Below are 21,657 nucleotides of genomic sequence, written 5' to 3'. Positions count from 1 at the left end.
TGCCACGTGAGCATGAAGGGTTAAATAATAATCAGCTGATAGCAGCAGGAATTAGCTCAATTCATTAACCCAACTGGTTAATAACTGGTCTGCCTCTAATTGTTCTGTAGAGCGTGTTAGTTTGTGTCTCACTCAGCCTGACACACAGTAAACCATGGTTACATAAAAACTTACAGTCGGTGCATAAAGTGTTGTGGGAATATTTACACCTGCGATGAGGCATAATCCAAATAATCAATCTGATCTGAATTATTGGGCATGTTTGAGACCTTTTTCCTTTAACGGCTGTTAGCCTTGACACAGATATGAGCTCTCTTCTAATTATTAATGATTTACAGCCTATTTTGAGGCACTGAATAGTATGTTTGTCCATATAAATAAGATAAATTATCCTTCATACATACATACTGTACATACATATAGAAGTAGTGCTTTTCATTCAGTTTAGCAGCATTTTTTTAAATGTATTTATTAGTTTATTAGGCTGGGTTAAAATTAACACATCACAGGTGCATTGCATATACGGTTTATAGCCAAGGCTAACTTACAATATCGGGAGACTTTTCTACTCTAACAATTATCAAAAATACATCACCATAATAAATTAATTTGATATACTGTATATATTGTCTTATTTTGTCTTTTATGTTGACAGCATGACTTTTTATTTTCTGTTGCTACCCGTCTCGGCCAGCTCTCCCTTGAAAAAGACGTTGTTAATCTCAATGGGACTTTTCCCTGGTTAAATACAGTAATTGAAAAAAGGAATACATATGACATGTTGCAGGAAGTAATCATTTGTGTGGAAAACAAAAAAAAACACATTTGGTGCAGATGATCAGACATCTCCTGTATTTCTATTCTGGTTCTGTTCTGTTTCTCCTTGGTGGAGTACCATTCTAGTGCAGGGTCACCTGTAGTTCACAGTGTTTCTCTGACTAGGATATTTACACAGTCATAAAAGTTTTTCTTCCTTCCTGCAGATCAAAGAGTAAATTATCCGTCCATGTCGGAGGAAACCGCGTTAATGTGTGGTTCATCTTATCTGTGCAGGGCTCGGCTCATCTCCCAAGATTTAGTTTCCATGCAGTTCTTTAAAAACAGCCCGGCGGAAACTCGGTGCAGATGAGATTAAAAGTGGTTTTAGATGTTACAATTTATGGGACAGTCTCTGCAACATGTAACAAAAGGCTGAAACACGCCTAAAAATGATGACATGACACTTGTTTTGAAAACTGCTGATGAAGGATCAGACCGTAATGATTAACTGTCCTCGTTTGCACAAATGTCTAACTTTAGCCGTTAAACACTGACAGATTATTTCATTCTAAACAAGGCCATTTATCACTGGAACAAAAAGGATTATTTATTTCAGCCCTAAGCCAAACAAAAGTCTACATGGAATAAAACTGACCCTGTTGCTTAGCAGTGCAGTGACAAAACATCTGCAACTTACTGAACATCTGCCCACTGAAAGAACGGATGAATGAATGGATGAATGAAAGAGTACCAGTGTGTAACCAGTAATGACTTAGAATACACACCCACTCACTCAAACACTACATACAGGGTCATAGCACTGGCTGACACTATAGTCTGAGCTTGTTGTACTGTATCTGTCTGAATGGCTCAGCGTTCCCATGAATGGTTTCCTCAGTGTGGCTTATAACCGTGTATTATTATGTTATATTCCTTTCTATCAGGTACAGAAATTAATTTGATAATGTTGCAGACTTTTAGACCAGTAAGTGTGTGTCTGGGCAGTGGCAGTGCTGAAGGAAGCATTCAGTAATTTCAGTAATTTAATACCACGCTGAATAGAAATACTCCATTCCAGGTCCTGCATGGCTTCTATTGTTACTTCTTAGTTGTAGTGGGAGTCATTTACTCAATCTCAGGCTCACTTACTACCTGAGGGGAAATTTCCTTGTCTTCCTTACACACTCTGATCACACTCTGGGCTCCAATACTGCAGGGGTAGAATTACCCCTGCAGTATTGGAGCCCAGAGTGTGATCAGAGTGTGTCCTCACTGGAAGAGTCATGAGCGCGGCGTCCGACACAAGAATCAAACTGCACAATGCCGAACTGTAGATCAGTTAAAAAGACTTAAATCCCTGAAAACATCCATTAATCTCTTGCATTTAGCAAGGAAATGTCTAAAATCTTAATATTTTACAGAGGATTCTGGTGTATTTAGAGACAGCACTGCCGAAAACCGGCGATCGTCAGCTCGATCACAACTCGTTCAGCCGTATTTTAGTTCAGTGAGTGCGTCAGACGGAGTCAGCTGTGCTCCGGTCATGCAGGAAGTACTGAGCTAATCTTTTTTTAATTAACTGATTCTAATGATTCAGTACACAGAAAACAACTGCTTTGCTCACCGCTGTGTGTTTGTGTCGCATATAAAACAATACACTACTTTTTACACTATAAAAACGTGAAAACACTGCTACCCAATAGAGCTTTAACTGTTATTTAATAATTTTCCTCTGGAAAATCACAAGTTCCTTCCATTGTAAACCTCTTGAAAACCTGGATTTCCTTTTTTTTGTTGTTGCAAATTTTAATATACCATATAATTTAAAACTGATTTGTGTGCGGCCTTGGAGGACAGAGATGCACATTTTTATTACAAAAAAATAGCAAGCTTGGTCAACTACCATGGTCACCATCCACCATTAAAGCATTAATTGTTTCTGTACAGTATTTCTGTCAAACCAGAAACACTTAATAATGGAACTGCCACTGACAGAATTCTTAATTCCGTTTGGTAGGATGTGGATGACCGAAGCTAAAACATCTTTCTTCACCCACCAACACCCTGTTGACCTTTTAACAAATAATAGGCTTTTGAATTTGAATCCAATATTATGGATGAAGGACATTATGGAAACATTTTACAACGGTCCCCCTGTTTGATTGAAATGCACAGCTCTCTAACTTGAAATAAAAACACTGAAATCATTAAGGCACCAGTCGCTTCCAGAGCTGTTGAATAAAGCCGTTGTTGCCAGGTCACAAGGACAATGAAAAAATCATGCATTTCTCTAGTAGCTGCAGAGAAGAGTACCAAAGTAAAAAATGCTAGTATAGTTGACGACTTTGTAATGAAATTATGAATATGTGACTGGATATGAGTAGAAAAGTTGAAGGAGGGCCATGGAAATCAGCTTGGTGGTAGAAAGTGAGTCACAATCAGAGTTTCCAGGTCTGGTCATATCAGCATGCGGATGACTTGGGTTGGCGATGAGACCATTTTAGGCGTGGAACTGTGTCCTTTTCTCAGCCATTAGCATTGTGTTAGTGCGCCAGTCCCGAGACAAAGATGGATTGTAAATCAGAGAAGGATGGAAAGTCTGTCTCTTTGTGACTTGTGTTTGTGTGTCTGCTCTTTCTCACTGGTCATCTGTCTGTTTGTGTGTCTGTGTGTGTGTGTGTGTGTGTGTGAGGGGTTCCTTCTCCTCTGTGTAAATGAGCCCCTTTCTTTTTCTTTTTTTTTCAGTGTTCTTTAACCTTTTAATCCAACATTTGTATTTATTTGGGGTTGTGCAAGAAGTGTCCCATCTGACTGGTTTGTTATAAGGCACCAAACACATCGGAACTTCCTCAGGCACAAAGTTTAAATATCTTGAGTTATTATTTTTGTATAATTTATTCAAAACTTCAGGATGTGTTTAATTGGAGATCATTTTATTTTCCTTCTCCATTTTTGTGTTTTAAGTCTTAACGTCTATGATATAACTCTGCAAAGTCATATTTGTTCAAGGACATCTGGGTCGGCCTCAAAATTCACAACTCATTCAAAAAAGTGGGCTGAACTCTCTGTGAATGAGTATGTTGCGTGTGTGTGTGAGAAAAGAGATTTGTTAACTTTGTTTCCAGAGCTCTGATTGGTTCAGGTCTCACAGTCTGTGGGGTTGTCATGGAGAAATCACGCAACACTATAGTTGCTACCATCGGGATCCATCCATTGCCATGGCAATGCCCCTGGCAACCAAGTATGAACTGAGTGATTACTTTCCTCCCCGGCTGGTCATTATCAGGACTTTATCAAAAGATGTCATTAATCTGAAGAGTAAAGTGATCGATGGTTTGCATGAGCTACATTTGGAATATGTGCATTCTCATTTTAGAAAAAACAGGAAAACAAAAGTTCATTACATTACACACAGCACTGGATTTGTCTTTCTGAGTTAAAAGACTAATGGAAAAATATGTTAAAAAAGGCTATTGTGAAATGGGATTTACTGACTCGAATACTGATGTAGAAGAAAGGAAAGATCATAAGCATAAACGTATTTGCAGAGAAAAACCGGGAACAAGTCTTGTCCCGTCTTTTATTTCGTGATGCAGTCAGTAGATGCTTAACTCGCATCAGCATCTCTGTCACATGACTTCCTACAACTGTTTTCCACATTATCCCTCAAAGCATAAACCACTGACATCAGCAGAGAATGATCATGCACAAGTATCAGCCTGTATTTGAATGATGACAATGGCAGTGTTTCATTTAAAACAAAAAAGTTAGATCGTCCCATTTGTGTTGCAGTATCAAATGTGTGCTGTTGCTCGGTTAAACTCGACATGGTGATACATTCTTTGTGGTACAGCAGTATAATATATATATATATGAAGGTCTGTGAGAAGAACACCCATAAAACTTGTGACTCTGACTCAGTTTCTCCTCATCCGTATGAAGAGCCTTTATCTTTAATCAAGAGTTTGCCTCTGCAATAATGGAGTGTTTGGCGTTGATAACACCCACTCAGACAAGCAGACACAGGCCTACCGGTTGTTGTACACACTACGAGTTCTTTTGGTGACATCAGACCTTATACCATATTTTACACAATCGTGTATTGTGACCACAAGCACCTTTTTTTTCAAATTAATTTGCTGAAAGAGGAATTTGTCTTTCATGTTCAGGTATTAACTGTGGTTTGATCATGGTTTGCATCCATTATCCACCTACCAAGCCTGTACCCTTTAGCCTCCAGTGCACACTGACAATAATGTCTAAAATGTGAGAAATTAAAAAGAGGTTTTTGGATGTTTTTCAAAACACAGTCCCTGGCTTTTTTTTACTCCATCTCATGGTCTTTCCCATGGATAGTGTAGTTGTGATAGAGAAAGCTTTAGTTGTCACTACTCAACCACCTGTTGTCACTGTGCAAACATGGGTAGGTGTGAACATCTGAGCCATTTGCTGACAGCTCTGCTGTGTATTTAAAAAGTCTGGGAAAGACAGCTAGTAAACACTGAGTCAATTTCACACATGTAAGTTTGTAGAGTGTGTTTATAATTGTGGCCTAAAGTTATGGTCGAGTCATGGGAAAACTGGTGTGACATGTACACTAGAAAGCTAATGAAAGAGAATGATGAGTCAAGCTAAAATGCTTTTTGCTGATTTTGAGTTACATTTTTACAGTCTGTGCATAGTGAAGCATAGGATTGTATCCAAAAATCACATTTTTATCTGTCCGATATATCCGATCAAGTGATTTGGCCCACTATTCGTATCCCTATTTGTTTCTATCTATTTCTCTATGGTATAGTTAACGTTTCAAATGGGGTTTGGAAACATTTTTACAATAAAAGCAATCTATATCGATAATTCATTATCACGATGAATGTCATATAATATCAAGGACTTTTAGATTGTATTGGATTTTACATTTTTATCTGTCGATAGATTTTGACCAGTATCAGACCGATACCGATTTCCATCGCTGTTTATCACACATCTAAGGCCTGTACGTACTCCACAAGAACAGAGACATTTGTTCTCTCTCTCCCATGACATCATTATTTTCTTGCAGCTCGTTCACGACACATCATCTGGCCGGAACTTTTTTTCTTGTGTGGTGTCTGACAAGTATTGTGCAACTGGCCAGAAATTTGGCGTGTGTGTGTGGTTCATTCAGAAACTTCCCAGGAGTTGTGCACTCGTGTTTCTAGGGTGAAGTATGGGCAGAAGTCTCTTTGTTCTTGTTCCTGCCACACGGAGAAATAGAAGAAATGTCTCTGTTCTTGTGGAGTATGGCCCGAAGAGTGAAGTTGAGCAAGAAAACTGTAAAATAAGGGGAAAAAACAACCCAGAATATCAGGTGAACTGGATCCCACGACAGTACTGAACAGCTCCAGACACTTGGATTCAAATTTCACTGTCTCCTCACCACATGAGTTAAAGCCACTTACTGCTGCTTATTGTGCATCATTCACCAGCAGACACACACACACTTGCACACTAATAATCTGTCAAATACTGAAGACACACACACACACTCTGTGACACAAACCACCCAAACATTGGCGTTTTGTCTGCTTCAGACGTGCACATGACCGCTTTCGCTGTGATGAGGAATGTAACATACAAACCTCGCCGTGTAAGCATAAAGCTAAATATAGATGAGCGGCCTTCTTCTTTACTCTGTCCTCTCTCTGATCCTCCCCATCTGTCTCCCGTCTCTCTCTGTTTCACTCTCGCTCTCTGTGAAATAACACAGCTATACATTATAAAAACACTCCAATTTTCCATAGTCATGTAAACACCTGCCTACACGGACTGTATCTCAATACTGGGTTGATTTATCCAGCCTCATTAGCAACCCACTGGCACTTAGCAACCCCTGCCTCCTGTAACCGCCGGCTCTGTTTGCTTATTATAATTCACAGTTATGGATCACTTACTGTGGACTTCTGAAACAATCCCTCTTTCACTAGGCCTTTAATGGCAGGCTTAAAAAAATGAGTATTGCCTTGTTTGGTTGCTTCTGATGCTGCTCATTTAAACACACGCACCATTACATAAATGTACCTGTTCTTATGAGACCAAATTTACACAAATGTGAAGAATAATGGAACTGTGCTGCTTTATTGACATGGAAATCATACATTTATTATTCTATTTAAATTTAGAATAAACTGTTTGTTTCTTTCTTGATTTATGTTAGACAAGTATAGTATATAATTTAAAAAAATGTCCAGTATTTCAGCTTGAATACACTTTTGAGGTACATTCACTTCTTGACTATTTTCATTTTGCACTGTTTTTTTTATTTCAACTGCACTTAATTGTTTTATGTCCTGTTAACTCCACTGTTTGTCTTCCAGTTTTCAGATTAAGAAAAAAACTCACCCAGAAAACAATATAGAGCTTCTTTTGAAATGAATGAATCACTCATTTGGTTGTTGTAATTGCAAGAGTCGGCCACAAGATGTCAGAAAATGGTTCAGTTAAAACTTGAAATCTTGTCTCAATAAATGGTGAGACAAAAATGCAAAAAACAGCATTGATACAAAACAACAAGTGTCCAGACACCACTTGTTGCTCCCAGAGGAATCAGTTTACTTGTTTCTTACTTATCCAACTCTTCCTTTTGCTTGTTTTCCTTTGGTCAATCCTACTCGGCGCTTAGTGTTTATTTCAAATGGATTTGTGCGGCTTGGGACACGTTTGTTTTCACAAAGTAGTGATTAACCATGACTCCACCACACCCAGGTGAAACACGGTACATTCTTCTGCATTATTCTGCATGACAGGGGTGTAATTTTACATCACAGAGCATATTTCAGTTTGGTGTGTGAGAGCACACTCTTCTCTCCGATTACAAACCTTGAATTCCTCTGCTTCTTAAAGTATATAGTTACAATAGTATTGGGCAAACTGGTTCACATTGGCATGATCCATTTACACAAAAGTGCACGTATAGACGCACGGCAATAATCCACAGTGATCGGCCTCCATCTTTGTTCGTTATTGATCATGGAGATCATGGGTGGTGGAGGAGCAGGTGAAGCTTGGCAACTGCAAACCAGTCACTTCTTCACTTCTACTGATTCTCTGATCAATAAATACACAGAGACTTGTTTGTCAGTATCAGTCTTTCTTTCCCTCCCCAGAGAGAGAATAGTGAAGAAGAGGAAGGCTGATGTCTGACGGCTTCCTTTACACAGACAGAGAGGGAATCCGTGTCATTTAAGTCGACTACTTGTCGCTGTCTCACTGTAAAACCTTCACGTCAATTTGTTTAGAGGCTACATTCTTATGTTTTATTGATACATCTTCTATCTGTCTTTTTTTATATTGTAGTGGCAATTTTACACATATTAAAGGATAAAATGTGTTTATATATATATATATATATATATATATATATATATGAAATAGTATATTGCACTGTTGTGTCAGTAAATCAGTTGTCGTTGGTGCTCAATTTTACAGATTCAGCTCTATGACAATATGTGTCATTGAGATTGTTTTTTTCTACATTTAACAGTATATATTAATTTCTCCAAAACTATTAACAAATACACACACGCTGGTTTCCATGACTTCAGAGGACGTTGCATTGACTTGGATACTTACTCTAACCATAACCATAATTACTACTGGCCTAATCCTAACCCTTAACTTAACCTCAGCATGTCTTAAAATGTAGTAATTTACGTTATGGGGACTTGTTTTTTTAGGAAGACAAGTCCCCATAATGTGACTGTAAACAGATGTAGGTCCCCACAACATAAGGAATACCAGAGTTACACACACACCTATGTTTGCACTTTAATCATAGTGAGGACCCTCCTAGACATAATGCATTCCCTAGCCCTGTACCAAAACCTTAAAGGAATACTTTAACAATTTGCATTTAGCTTTGTATTACTAGAATAGGGGTAGTATTTTTGAAAAATTGTGCCTCCCAATTTTTCAAAAATACTAGCCCTATTCTAGTAATACAAAGCTAAATGCAAATTGGTGAAGTATTCCTTTAACCATCACAACAAAGTGCCTAACCCTAACACTAACCTCAATCCCAATTCTAACCATACCCCTAAAACCAGGCCTTAATCCACAAAAAACCTCTTTAAAGATGTAAGGACCAGCCAGAATGTCCTCACTCTGTATGGTGTATACATTTTTTGGTCCTCACAAATACAAGAACACACATACACACACTTTGACCGTAATGCAATGCTAACCCTAGCTCTAAATCCAGGTCTAGTTGTGTGGACCAGCCAAAATGTCCTCACAAAGATAGGTTTGCTTGACAGTTGGTCCACACAGCCCACTAAAGACATGTACAGCCACACACACGTTTAAGCTGGTATTGATTGCTATTAATATTCAAGCCCCCGTAGCTTGTTGCTACTCTGCTCTCACTTGTGGAGTGTGTGGGAGGAAGCAGTCATGGACAGGTAGAAGTGTGTGTGTGTGTGTGTGTGTGTGTGTGTTTGTCTGTGGATGATTAAATAAAAAAAAAGAGTCTCAAATTCAGAGAGACGGAGAGAAAGAACGAGAATGTGCGTCTCTCCATCGCTCCAGCTGGGCAGCCTTGTTGGCTTCTCTCCTCGCGGACACAGTGTGTGTGTGTGTGTGTGTGTGTGTGTGTGTGTGTGTGTGTGTCTGTGAGTGCGTGTGTGTGAAAGTGGGTGTGAGCAGCTGAGCGAGTTGGTCTCAGTGCACATTGAGAGTGGCTGCCACTCCACTCTTCTTTTTTCATCCATGCTGGATTAAAGAAAACCCCTCTTTTTGGACTCATACACACACAGCTGTTTGAGACACACACACACACACACACACACTGAGAGTCTCTCACAGCTGTTGAAATGAGCGAGGAGGTTAAAGAGAAGGCTACGGGGAAGTCGGCTCGTAAGAAGAAAGGCAAGAAGGTAAAATTAAGCCTGTCTTGGGTCTGTAAACAACACAGTGTGGCTGCTTCAGTTGGAACAATTCCATTGTTAGTCGGTCAGATGATGTGATTTTACTTGCTTTGTGTATTACTCAGGGGAAAGTTGGCGAATTTAAAACAAACGTATGCCTGATTTCACACGAGAGGTGTGCGAGAGGATGTTTGACACCTTCTGCCTTTTTGTGAGGAACATATTTGTGGGTTTTGTAGCCAAAGAGCAGCTCCTTCATGGCGCTGGATGCTGTCACATCCTGTGACAACTGATGTGATAACCGATCACCATCATTACACAGCAGGGATGCTAATGGTTAGTTAGGCTTTGTTCTTCAGGCATTTAATTCATTATGAGGAGACGGTCGTCTTTGCTCTTCTGTTTCCTGTGTGCAGGTTGTTAATTGTAGTAAAAGTAGGCATGGGATGTGATGATGATGATGCTGGGATATTTTGTGATTTGTAAAGTCCTTTTTTTTTTATTTCATTTGAAAGTGATTTTTGCACAGCAAGGTGTGGTTGTTGTGAAACCGGAGTGGCCATGAAGGAAAGAGAGACAAGAAAATGAAAGGATTGAGAGAAGTGGAAAAGAGGGATACTCAAGGGATGAGTAAAAGATGACCAAGCAAAAAGGGACAAGAAGGAGGGAAGTAATCAGGGAAGATGGAAAATAAAAGAAAGGGTTAAGTAGACGCAGAATGGGACATCATGTTTGAGAGAGGAAGGTGAAGAAAGAAGTCCAGATGTTTGAATCATACACAAACGGCTGTGTGGTCTTTCTTTAACTGACAGCTGTTGTGCATCCATGGAAGCATCGATCATCTTTTCATCATGAATGAGTCAAAATGGCATTAATGTACCATGATGTAATGCAGAAAAAAGCCTTCTCACTGCTCATTCAATGATTAAAAAGGGTTTATTGTGATTTAGCAGAGCATGGATACTTCTAGTGGGCTGTCAGGCTCTGTGTGTGTGTGTGTGTGTGTAATCCCAGATGGGAAGTAAAAGCAAAACAAAGAGAAGAGGGATATTGACACAATGCTTATAATGATAGGGGTATTGCATTGTGGGAATCTGATTTTAGATCCATGAGGGTTGTGGGGCTGCTTAGAGTGTCCAATTCACCTCTGCATGTTTTTGGACATGTGGGTTAAGGGGAGAACATGCAAACTCCACACAGAAAGGCTCAGACTGGGACGCGAACCAGCAACCTTCTTGTCCTGCTGTGACACATGCACCATTGTGAGATATGGCAGATGATCCATATCCGTAACTCATAACTCCATAACTACTGGGGCTGTTGTCTTTATTTCTGCAGTGCTTCCATGTTTTAGCCTGTTTGCCAAGTTTACACAGTATGTACTTAACATGTCTTTCTGTTGATTAATTACATCAGTTGTGCTTGTCAAAGCTCAAAAATGACCCCTGCTAACAACTCCACCTAACACAGTGATTGCATTAATTATTGATTTATGTGTTTTTAAAGGCGGCTCGTTTCAGTTGCAGACTTTTCACTTTGATACAAATCCTGGTTCAAGTGTGTACATCGTTTGTTTTATTATTTTTTCCGCATACAAACCAGCGGCATTGTTCAGGCAGAAAATTGAATAACTACTGTGTTGTGAAAGTTGTGTTATGCACTGCCTGTGTGTGTTTGTTTGTTTCCTCTGCAGAGCCTATAATACTGTGGAAAAGGCTGCTGGCTAGGCACCTTACATTTCAGCTTTATGTTTAGTCAGCTGTTCTTAATTGTCTCCCTATATGCAACACACACACACACACACACACACACACACACACTCAGCCTTTATTTGTTCTGTGTAACAGGTGCTCTTGTCTCTCCCAGTGGACAAAGAAGGCAACGTATAGAGGCCATATATGCTTTATTAAGTCCTTTTAATATCGGTATTTTGTCTTTTTGGCTTAGGTTATGTTATGTTGTTTAAACACAGAGGTGAAGAGAGCTGGAGAGAAAGGACTAGAATATTAGAGGAGGAGCCAAAGAAGGGGCTGGAGGAAGAGATGGAGCAGAAGAAAACGCCAAGGGATGAAACCGAACAGGATGAAGGAAGAAGGGACATGAGGGAAGACAAAAGATAAAATGGAGAGAAAGACCAAGAGAAGAGAGACAGGAGCTGGTTTTACTGCTCACGATTGTGCTGTGATGGCAACTCAACTAATGAGATATGACTGTAATGTCGCTTGTGATCCTGTGGGGAAGAGACAGTCAGGGATTAATGGGAGAGAAGAGAGGAGAACATGGGGGGGGGGGGGGGGGGAATCAAATGGATTACGAGTATGTAGGGAAGAATGAACGTGGAAGAAAAGGAGGTCTCGGTTTTTGGGAAGAAGCAAGAACGATAGAAGGGTAGGCAGAGAGTGAAGAGGAGGAAAATCCGATACATAAAGTAGAAGGAAGGCTATAAAAAGAATGAGCCGACAAGATAAATGTCGGGTGAACAGGAAGTAAAAACAAAAAAAAACAAAAAAAGGGAGGGGAACAATGAGAATAAGCTGCTGCCGCTCTTCACCTGTTGACAGAGACGGACACGGCGAGTCTGTGGTGATAAACCACAGTGAAGACGACGAAGTACAACACAAACCGTGTGAATGAGTAACCAGGAACATCACGTATTAAAAGAACAACCGCATGCTCGGATGTGGGTGTTTTTTTTGTGAGGACTGAAGACGTAGGCTTCAATTGTAAATGAAGCCTACACGACGGTGAATGCTTATTAAAGTAAAAGCACTCACCTCTTTAAATCCGGCCGTAATTACATGGCGGTTTGTGCTATTCCGATGGTTTCTGAAAGCTGATAAGTTGCAGTCAAAGCAACATGTGGTTATTACGGTAATTTCACTTGCGCTGTTGCAGGAAGCCGTCACCAGAGGAAAGAGTTTCCATTTTTTGGCCTGTTTTTGGACATTGAGAGAAAAATTAAAACCAATTTTTTATGTTTTATATTGTTCAAATTTCAAATTTAACATGCAAAATCCAGTGTTTGTGTACCACTACTGTGTTTGTTTGTTTTTTAATACAACTTTTGGTTTTTCTTCATTTTAAATGATTAAAATGCTGTTTTAACATGCAGTAAATTGTAAAGATATTGAAAGCTATTCTGGAAAAATAGAGCGAAAGAGAAAAGTAGAGCGTGCATGAATTAATGAAACTCGCAGTGTATCATCAAAATGCAAAATGAGTGATCCTTATGATTTTCATTTGAGCTTATATGTTAGGTCAGTGACAGACAGGGTTGGGAGGAGGAAGAGGGAAAGCCATCATATGTGGGAACTGAAAGCTTAGCAGGTGAGTTCATGGATGCAGCTATGACAACCAGAGACTTGCTGGGAGACAGGGGGGGACGTGAGGGGACAGCTCTGGGACTGTGGACATTAGTCATCATGTTGAGAAATGAAGTACATTAAATATCAAGTGTCAGTTTTGACTGTACTGAGATTTATGTGTACAAAAACACTGAGAATATGTATCTTTAATCCAACAGTATGAGCTCAGGTTGTAAATAAATGAATATGGGATGTCACACCTTGGAAATGCCGTGTGCAACTAGTGTGGATGCCAAATATGTTACTTGTTTGCCCAAGATTTTCTAAAAACTTTATTTTAAAAAGCCACAGAGTGACCATCTGTGTTAATAATTTAATTTAATTAAAATATCACACCCCGAAATACAATGTAACATGAACCCACAACAAATAAAATAAAAAAATAAAAATCCCATCTGTTAGATGGAGCAGCACATAAACATGATGCATCTATGTCTTTGTGCAGTTTTAGCAAAGAGAAGTGGACTATTTGCTTATGTAACATGACTGCCCACATTCAGTCATTTTCATCCCACACCCTCTCCAATGTCAATACTGTCAATGCTTTCAATAGCCATGAAGTGGTAGCTTCAGCACACTCGTAATCTGATTTAGACAAAGAAAACAGATTTTGTTCTCGCTGAAAGTGGACTTTGTTGTGTCAGATTGGGAAAATGTAATATTGATAGAATTTGTGTGGCGACCTGTTGGATTGGTGCAGACCTTCATGCTGCCACCGAAATAGTCTGTAGCCGACCATGAAGAACATTGCTTCCATGTGCAAACTGACAAACCCCTTGATGAAATGCAGCCTTCAACAGGTGGATCAAACAAAGAGTGACAAAGAACAGTATTTTAATGCTAATTTCACTGCCATTTTTTATTTGGATTGTGCAAATAGCAACTTCAGTAGGTGAAATATATACCGAGGTTTCACAATTGAGATTTAAAATATCTTTTTTTGACTTTTAGAACCACTATCAACCTTCATCTTTTGCTGCATGTCCTGCTTCTACACTCTCCTCTGGTCTGGCAGACCAATAGTTCACTCATACCGTACACTTGTTCATGATGGTTTCAGGTGACATCGGATTATTTCCACTTCTGACTACGTTTTGCTTGTCGTCCAGAGGGTTGTGCTGGGTGGAGTCACACAGGTTACTCTATACCCGCGTGTAATCCCAGTTGGAATTCCCCGGTGAATAGCATTTTGCCAGCGTGGCGCTGGCAGCCCTCCTGTTGAGTCCAGTTCTACATTCCTGTTGAGACTGACATTGCCAGAGAAACCTGATAACATCCTTTGGCACTATTACAAGCCGCCCTTAAGAGTTTGGCCTTGTTGTACTATGGGTGCCATGCCCTGCTCTGGAAGCAGGAAGTGATGCTGCAAAGGGTAACAGTAACTGAGGAGATGCCCATTCTAGAATTCCGCTGGCTTGCTGAGAAAGTCGGCAATGTTATACACAAGCCGCGCCCCTGGCTTTATACCAGCGAGGAAAGAAACATTCGGGAACACCAGGGGGTGCTGCCCTGTGTATAATTAAGCACAACAACAGGAAAACTATTGCATTTGCGCCAACACTTCTAGACTTGCTATGTGATCATGTGAAATCAGCAGGAAACTTCACACGTTTTAAAAAGAGCTACCAATCCTGGCTCATTCAGCAACAAACCTGCAAACACGTTCAGTCCTTGGATGTAATATGGAATAGAATGTTTAAATGTCTTTTTATACTAGTTTGCTTTTATATATTCACCATCTACTGTATTGTCAATTCTTGTCATAAAAGCCCTTCTAGGGACATCTTCTACAAACACTATGATTCATGCATTGGACAACTGCTAGCAGTAATGTCAATGTTTTTGTTCATTTATTTTCTATTCTGAGGGTCGTGGGGGGTTCTGGTGCCAATCCCAGCTGACATAGGGCAAAATAACGTTATTATGCAAAGCGATTGTGTGGGTGCATGTAAACATGTCGAAATATATCATTTGCAGCATGCAGGTTGTAGCACAGTGACTTTAATTCATTCATTCAGCTGTGCATTAAAGCTGTGCCACCACCATATTTACTTCTAGAGCAAGACTTCCTGAGCAGACTGAATGTAACTGAATGTGTTATTTTAGTATTAGAAGTGCAGCTGTTATGGAATAAATGACATAATGTAGGATTAACTGACAAACAGTATCTGAAAACCTATATGCTGGTTATGAAAAGGCCATTCAGTTAAAAGTGTGATAATTTAATTATTTGTTGCCTTTTTTTAAAGAAGGTTTAAGGTGGTTTAAGGACTCTGGGTTTTTTTTTTTGTTTTGTTTTTTTTATCGACATAGCTACAGTAATATACATGAGTGGTCAAGGGCCCTAACTGAGAGACTCATTTTACTTTGTAAGAGTATAGTTGCTGAGTCAGCCGAGTGCCCTTGAATCTCATCCACTTGGCAAAAACAGAGAATCACTCTCACAAAAAGTAATTATCTTGTAAAAAAACAGCTTAAGAAATTGACACACAAAACTGGAACTGATCACTTTAATTTGTGTGTTCCATAGTGACGATAATATCGGAACAAACTGTAACACAGCGTTGGTGTATTCAGTGCGGCAGGGTCTTCCTATTCATCACGCACTGTTTCTCACTCCCTACCCTATTCATTTTCCAGATAGATATTCTCGCCAAATAAGCAGCATATAAGGCTGATGATATTTTTTTGGGGGGGGGGGGGGGGGGGGGGTTGAGAGCTCCTGCCAGCGAGGTCCTCCAGAGCCAACATATTGTGTTTTTGCTGAGGCAGCCATGGAGCAGAATGCTGCGCTTGGCTCCGCTTCTCACACTTCACAGGAACAGGATGAGGCTCTGCTCTGTGAGCGCGGCTGCGAGAGGGGAGTTCACTGGAGACTGTGAGGGAGAAACAAAGCCTCCTGATTCACGTCCAAGTGTACATTGCTGCGTTTGCCTTGTTCAGCAGTTGAATGGGATGCGGTACCGCAGACCTCTGTGCCTCTGTGATCCGACGGAACGTCTGCGTGTAGTTACACAGATTTTACATAAAGTTGTTGCATTTTAATGATGCGGCTTTATTGCTCTCCACACCAAAAAGGGATGAAGTCACTTCAGTAAGTTTACATTACTTGCTTGCAAAGCAGAACAAGTTGGACAAACATAGTCTATTTCTATGGATACACGTTGGTTGTTATTCCATTGAAATCTCTTATCTTTATTGCTGCTGCAAGTTCTTTCATTTTAAGCTTATATATTAAAGTTACAGCACTTCCTGGACTACCGTAACCCTTTTTTAACATCGAGCGCATTGCAGACGACACGTTTGTGCACGCGCACTCTGTATTACCGTAATTATGCGATGATTTGTGCTACTGTAAAAATTACAACTGTTTCTGTAAAGTGAGAAGTTGCATGGATTATTACGATAATTCCACTTGTGCCGTTGCAGGAAGCCGCCAAATCAGTGCCTCTGTCACCAGAGAGGAAAGAGTTGGAAAAAAACGCCTGTACACAGTTTCCATTTGTTGGCCTGTTTTTGGACATTGAGACAAAAACTGAAACAAATGTTGTCTTAAATGTTTTATACGGTTCAATTTTCAACTTGAACACACCAAATCTGGTGTTCATGTTGTCTTCATTTTACTTTGTTAATACACTATTTTAACACACATTAAGTTGTAAATAACTACCAGATATTGAAAGTTACTCTGGAAAAATGGGCAAAAGCACTTAAATATGTAATATATGATTAAATATGATTAACATTACATTGACATAGGTGTAGTGGTTAGCAATCCTGCTTCCCGACCCGATTGGAACAAGGTCCTTTTTGCATGTTTTCTCCAGTTTCCTCCCACAGTTCAAAAACATTCATATTTTGAGATTGGGCACAAATTGGACACTCTAAATTGAGTGCAGGTGTAAGTATGAGATTGGCTGGTTGTTTGTCTCTGTGGCCCTGTAATGGACTGACGACCTGTCCAGGGTGTACCCCCCACCTTTCGCCCAATGTCAGCCGGGATTGGCACCCGTGACCCTCATGTGGAGGATAAGAGGGGTTAAAGTTAAATCAGTGGTCAGTGGTCAGGCGAGATTTCCTTCGAGTACGTTTGTGTACGGTTGTAAACTTATTGAGCGCGTTGTCATTTTCATAGCTTATTCCCAAGGATCATTTTGACAGTATTAAAAGCAAACAAACTGCTTTAATTCCGATCTTCACTTGTGTATGTGTGTGTGGTGACAGTGTCACATTTATAAATGTAATAAATCCCATCACTGACCAACGTTACTGCCGAGCGAAAGCTTCTTCTAGTGTTGCCTTGCATCAGAGACCTTAGAGGAAACGTAAATCGTGCACTCGTACCATGTAGCTGTTGTATTAGCTTGATGTTAAAGTACCTGACGAAGCAGTGGCGATGTCAGAGGGAGCCGTGGTTTGCAGAAAAGCCAGCGAGCTGTCGGCTATAGATCACTGAGTAGAACATGCACCAGCAATACACTCAATCTACTGTGGAGTGTATTGCTCCTGTATTCCTCCTCTCCCTAAAAGCGGTAGCAAGACTAAAGTAATGATGGGAAGGTATTGAAGGAAAATGCATTCAGTGATTTTATTGAAATGCTGGCCACCAAATGGACAGCTGTGACTTTAATTTATGTTAGTATGCTGTGCTGGTATTTGAACTTGTGGAAAAGATACACCTTTTCTCCTGAATATAAATGTTATTCACGAAAGGACACTTAATATAATATCAATATTATCTCAATTAGATCATCAGGAAAAGATATTCCTTTGTTCATTTCATTTTATGTTCATACACTCAATTGCACAAATGTACTCGGGAACAGAGCTTTGGTGAAGGTGTCGCCTGGTTCATGTGACTCTGTAGCCATGGCGACCGGCTTGTGCGGAGGGTGATGTCATGGTTTTAGGGGAAACATCCATCTACTTTCTTTCATATTAGTCACCGTGCATTATTCACTTCCCTCCTCACGTTCATTCTCAGTGTGTCCTTTTCTTCCCTCGAATGTCCTAGTCTCACCGTCTCATGTTGACGACCGCTCAACGCTGCTTTACACTACAGTTTTTACAGCGACACATTAGCATGTAGTCTAGCAGAGCCGGGATCATACCTTTGACTTGCCGGTTAAAAGACAACCTACTTAACCAGTGATCCACAGCTGCCATATTATGGATGATTGTTTAATGAAAATAGGCACTGCTATTTTTGCTTGCCAAATGCAATACTACAATATATCTTATGACATCATCTTCTATTCAAGCAATAAAAATCAAGCATTATCTCTGCAACCTTGGCATCATCTTGGATCTCGGGCTTTACTTCAGACCACACATCAAAAATATCACTAAAACATCATTCTTTCGCCTCCAGATTATTGCACACCACTCTAACCCTAACCTATCAACTTCAAAAGATGGACACATGCAGTACATTCTTGTCTTTGTATAGGTGTGAGGACACTCGGACACAAAGCATACCCTAACTAACCCAATTGCAAATCTGACCTTATTCTAACCCTAACCCTAGAACCAAGCCATAACCCTTACAAAGACCTTTGAAATCAATAGCTTTATTAAAAATCATTAGCTTAAAACAAAACGGTCTGTCTGTCTGAAGACTGTCAGAAGTGAACCAACATGTATTGATTGGCTCCAGTGGAACTGGGCTGCTTCCTAACACAGATGCTACAATAGGGTTAGCTGCTTCATAATTTCAAGCCTCAAGCATGATGCAAGTGACAGACAAAACAGGAACGCAAGATGAAACCAGTGCAGTAACGATGTGAGGAGGATGAGGGAAGGCAGACGGCAGAGGGGTTTCTGGACTAGGACATTTAAAAGTACTGGCAGGTCGCCTGCTGGAAATACCCAGACTGTTCCTCACACACTCTTAGATGTACGTCATCATTGTCTGTGTGTGTGTGCTACCAGTGGAGACTGTGTGTATGTTTACAGTCGACTGTGTCATCATCAGTCATGTCACGCTACGCCACCAAAGCTAAGGGTGCAGATAGGAAACACAAAGATGTCGAGTTGTGCACAGAACGTAGAACAGAACAACAACAAAGGAGCAAGTATGCTCACTTTCCCTTACAGTCATTGCACACACACACACAGCAATATCCACTATATTAAATCAGCACAAAAAACAGCACTTGTGTACAATAAAATGAAATTAATTTCATTGCACATTCTAGAAAGAAATAGATGCAGACATCACATTTCTGAGCTGACTACACTCAAAAAAACATCATCGCCATCACTAATACTGTTAATGTGTTGACTGTGACCGTGGAAGCATAATCTAAATCCCTCATTTGTGTTGCCTCCACATCAGTCATACTCGCAGTGTCACTGTGTCATTTTCCAGGTTGACTGTTTGAACTCCCGAGTAAAGTGTAAATGCCAATCAATTCTGGTATTTATACTGTAAATCGAGCTTCAGTTCACTGCACAGAATGTGAATCGGAATGTTTCAATTGCTTAGGGTATTTTATCTTGAACATGACGGCTCATTACCACATAAGATGCCATCAAAAAAACCTAAAAAAGGTCCAACAAGTATGCGTTCTATGCAACGCTAATCTCTTGAGCTGAGAAATCAGAAAGGCTGTTTTTTTTTTTTTAGTAATTAAATTAATTGATAATCAAAATAGTTGACTATTTATCGGTAATCGATTAATCGAATAATCGTTGCAGCCCTAATGCATTGCATTTATTAAATGGCCAAAACATGAACTATTATATCTTATAAGTCAATTCAACAACGCAAGTAATTCAAATAAAATTGTTGTCATTCATAAAATACCCTTTGGTTTTTAACTGTTGTTTGATGCAAACATCGTTTCACCAGCTTCAAAAATCCATCCACTCACTCCGTTCTCATTCTGTTTTGTACGTCCTCCCTCTTCCTCCTCCTCGCGCCGTCCCCTGCCAACAGCCACATGCCTGCTACTTGACGTGTTGCCATGACAGCCTGCCAAAGGTGTCAACGCCGTGGTCATTTGCATATCTCCCACTGAGCATGCCCAGCAGAGTTAGGTCAGGCTACCCGTCCTGAAGAGGCGGCGTCCTGTTGAATTTGAGTATGCTCATGTGTGTTTATGCGTGTGAATGCACGGATTAGGGTGAGCTATCCGTGTCCATAATGGAAGGTCTCGTGTCTAATTAACCTCTGTAATGTCAGGGAGGGTTATCATTCCACATGGATTAGAGCACAGCTTCACAAGGGGCTGGTGTAGGATTTGTCCTCCAATGACGACGAGATCAAAGTGTGAAGTGTTCCTCACATCCCATGTAATTTAGATCATCCCTGAGAAGATTTTTTTTTTGATGTTTAGTAATTACTACAAATGATGAGTGTGGCTGCAACAGCTTCGAAATGTATTGAATACGATCTCATCTTGTCACTGGGCTACAAAATGCGAGTGCCCTTGTGTAGAGCACATACAAGTTCCACATATTTTGAAAAGACCATGATAATTAGACATTTTTACACAAGATGGGTGCAGACGCAGTTAGCAGAACTTATCTGCGCCCAGGGAGCTATAGGGGATTGGGTGCCCAAGACCAAAACACCTCAGACAGTTTGGTTTATCCTTTGGGGCTGTAGAAGTGTGTGAAAATAACTCTTTTTTTTTTTAACCACAAGGACAAACCCCTCAAGATTTTCAAGTTGTACAGTGTTAAAAAAATAGTTTTTTACTTGAATGGTTCATTCAAGTCCTCCCAACTGTTTCCCAGATACAGTAAGGACAGTAAAAGACAGATAAACAACTCATAACTTGGCAAAATACTGGAGGAAAAAAAACTCTCTTTGTATGTGTGAGTGACTGGAGAGGGATGGGGAGAAAAACAAGGTCAAATCAGGACCACAGTGTTGTGGAAGTTAGGCAGACGTCCACAGGTGGTGGTAGAGGTTCCGTGCTGGAGCTTAAGTTCTTTCACATCATCATGAGCACAGAGTAAAACGTTTAAATTCTGTCTCTTTATGTGTGAAATAGCATCACAGACAGAAGGCCACCTTTTGGTAAAAGAATCACAGTTGGAGTCATTTTGAACACATGCTGTTTTTGAACCAGATATTATTCCCATCATGACTAAGAGACCAATCTTTTTTTTAACTGGTGTTGTGTGCAAGTATGTGTGTAGTTGTATTAAGTATCACAATAACATGAAATCAGTATAAGTGTCATAATATATATGTTGCATATTTTTTTTTATTTTTTTTTAAAATATGTATCTGCATCTGATTTGAAATGTGGCGTGACAGGGCCACAGTGCTGCGGAGGGATACTCTGTTTGGAGTGCTATTTGTGGCTCTTGTATGTGGTTGCCTAGGAGACAGATGGCAGAGTGCCAGCAGGAGACCGAAGTTGACCTCAGACAGACAGACAGTTACAGAAAAAATGATTAACCGTCGACTTAAAACACCAAGATGTAAAGTTTATTACTCTTTCCTTTCTCCTCGAAGTAAGTCGCACTCTTTCCCTCCAACTATGACCTCAGCCCTTTCAATAAAGCCTCATTTATCTCTTAAACTTGGCCTGAAAATCGTGTCTTGCTCCCATTTGACTTGGGGAGTCGGCAGGTGAAAGCACACAGACTGCTGGTCTGTGAATCTGAACGGT

At 40.1% G+C, this 21,657-nt stretch overlaps 1 protein-coding gene across 2 annotated transcripts in view; it reads left to right on the top strand.

Moving 5' to 3' along the window:
• Positions 1–21,657, top strand: part of LOC131448185 (ankyrin-3-like) — a 121,069-nt gene that overhangs the window by 4,834 nt on the left and 94,578 nt on the right. Inside the window, exon 1 of one of the 2 annotated variants that reach the window (XM_058620370.1) lies at positions 9,495–9,671. The exons of the other annotated variant lie outside the window; for it this stretch is intronic. Within the exon in view, the coding sequence (XP_058476353.1) occupies positions 9,609–9,671 (63 nt within the window). The 5' untranslated portion in view covers positions 9,495–9,608. Of the gene's footprint in view, positions 1–9,494; positions 9,672–21,657 lie in introns of those variants that run through there. 2 annotated transcript variants of the gene reach the window in all.

This window comes from Solea solea, chromosome 21 (genome assembly GCF_958295425.1).
Source record: "Solea solea chromosome 21, fSolSol10.1, whole genome shotgun sequence".
Lineage (NCBI taxonomy): Eukaryota > Metazoa > Chordata > Actinopteri > Pleuronectiformes > Soleidae > Solea > Solea solea.
This window is presented reverse-complemented; position numbering and strand designations above follow the sequence as displayed.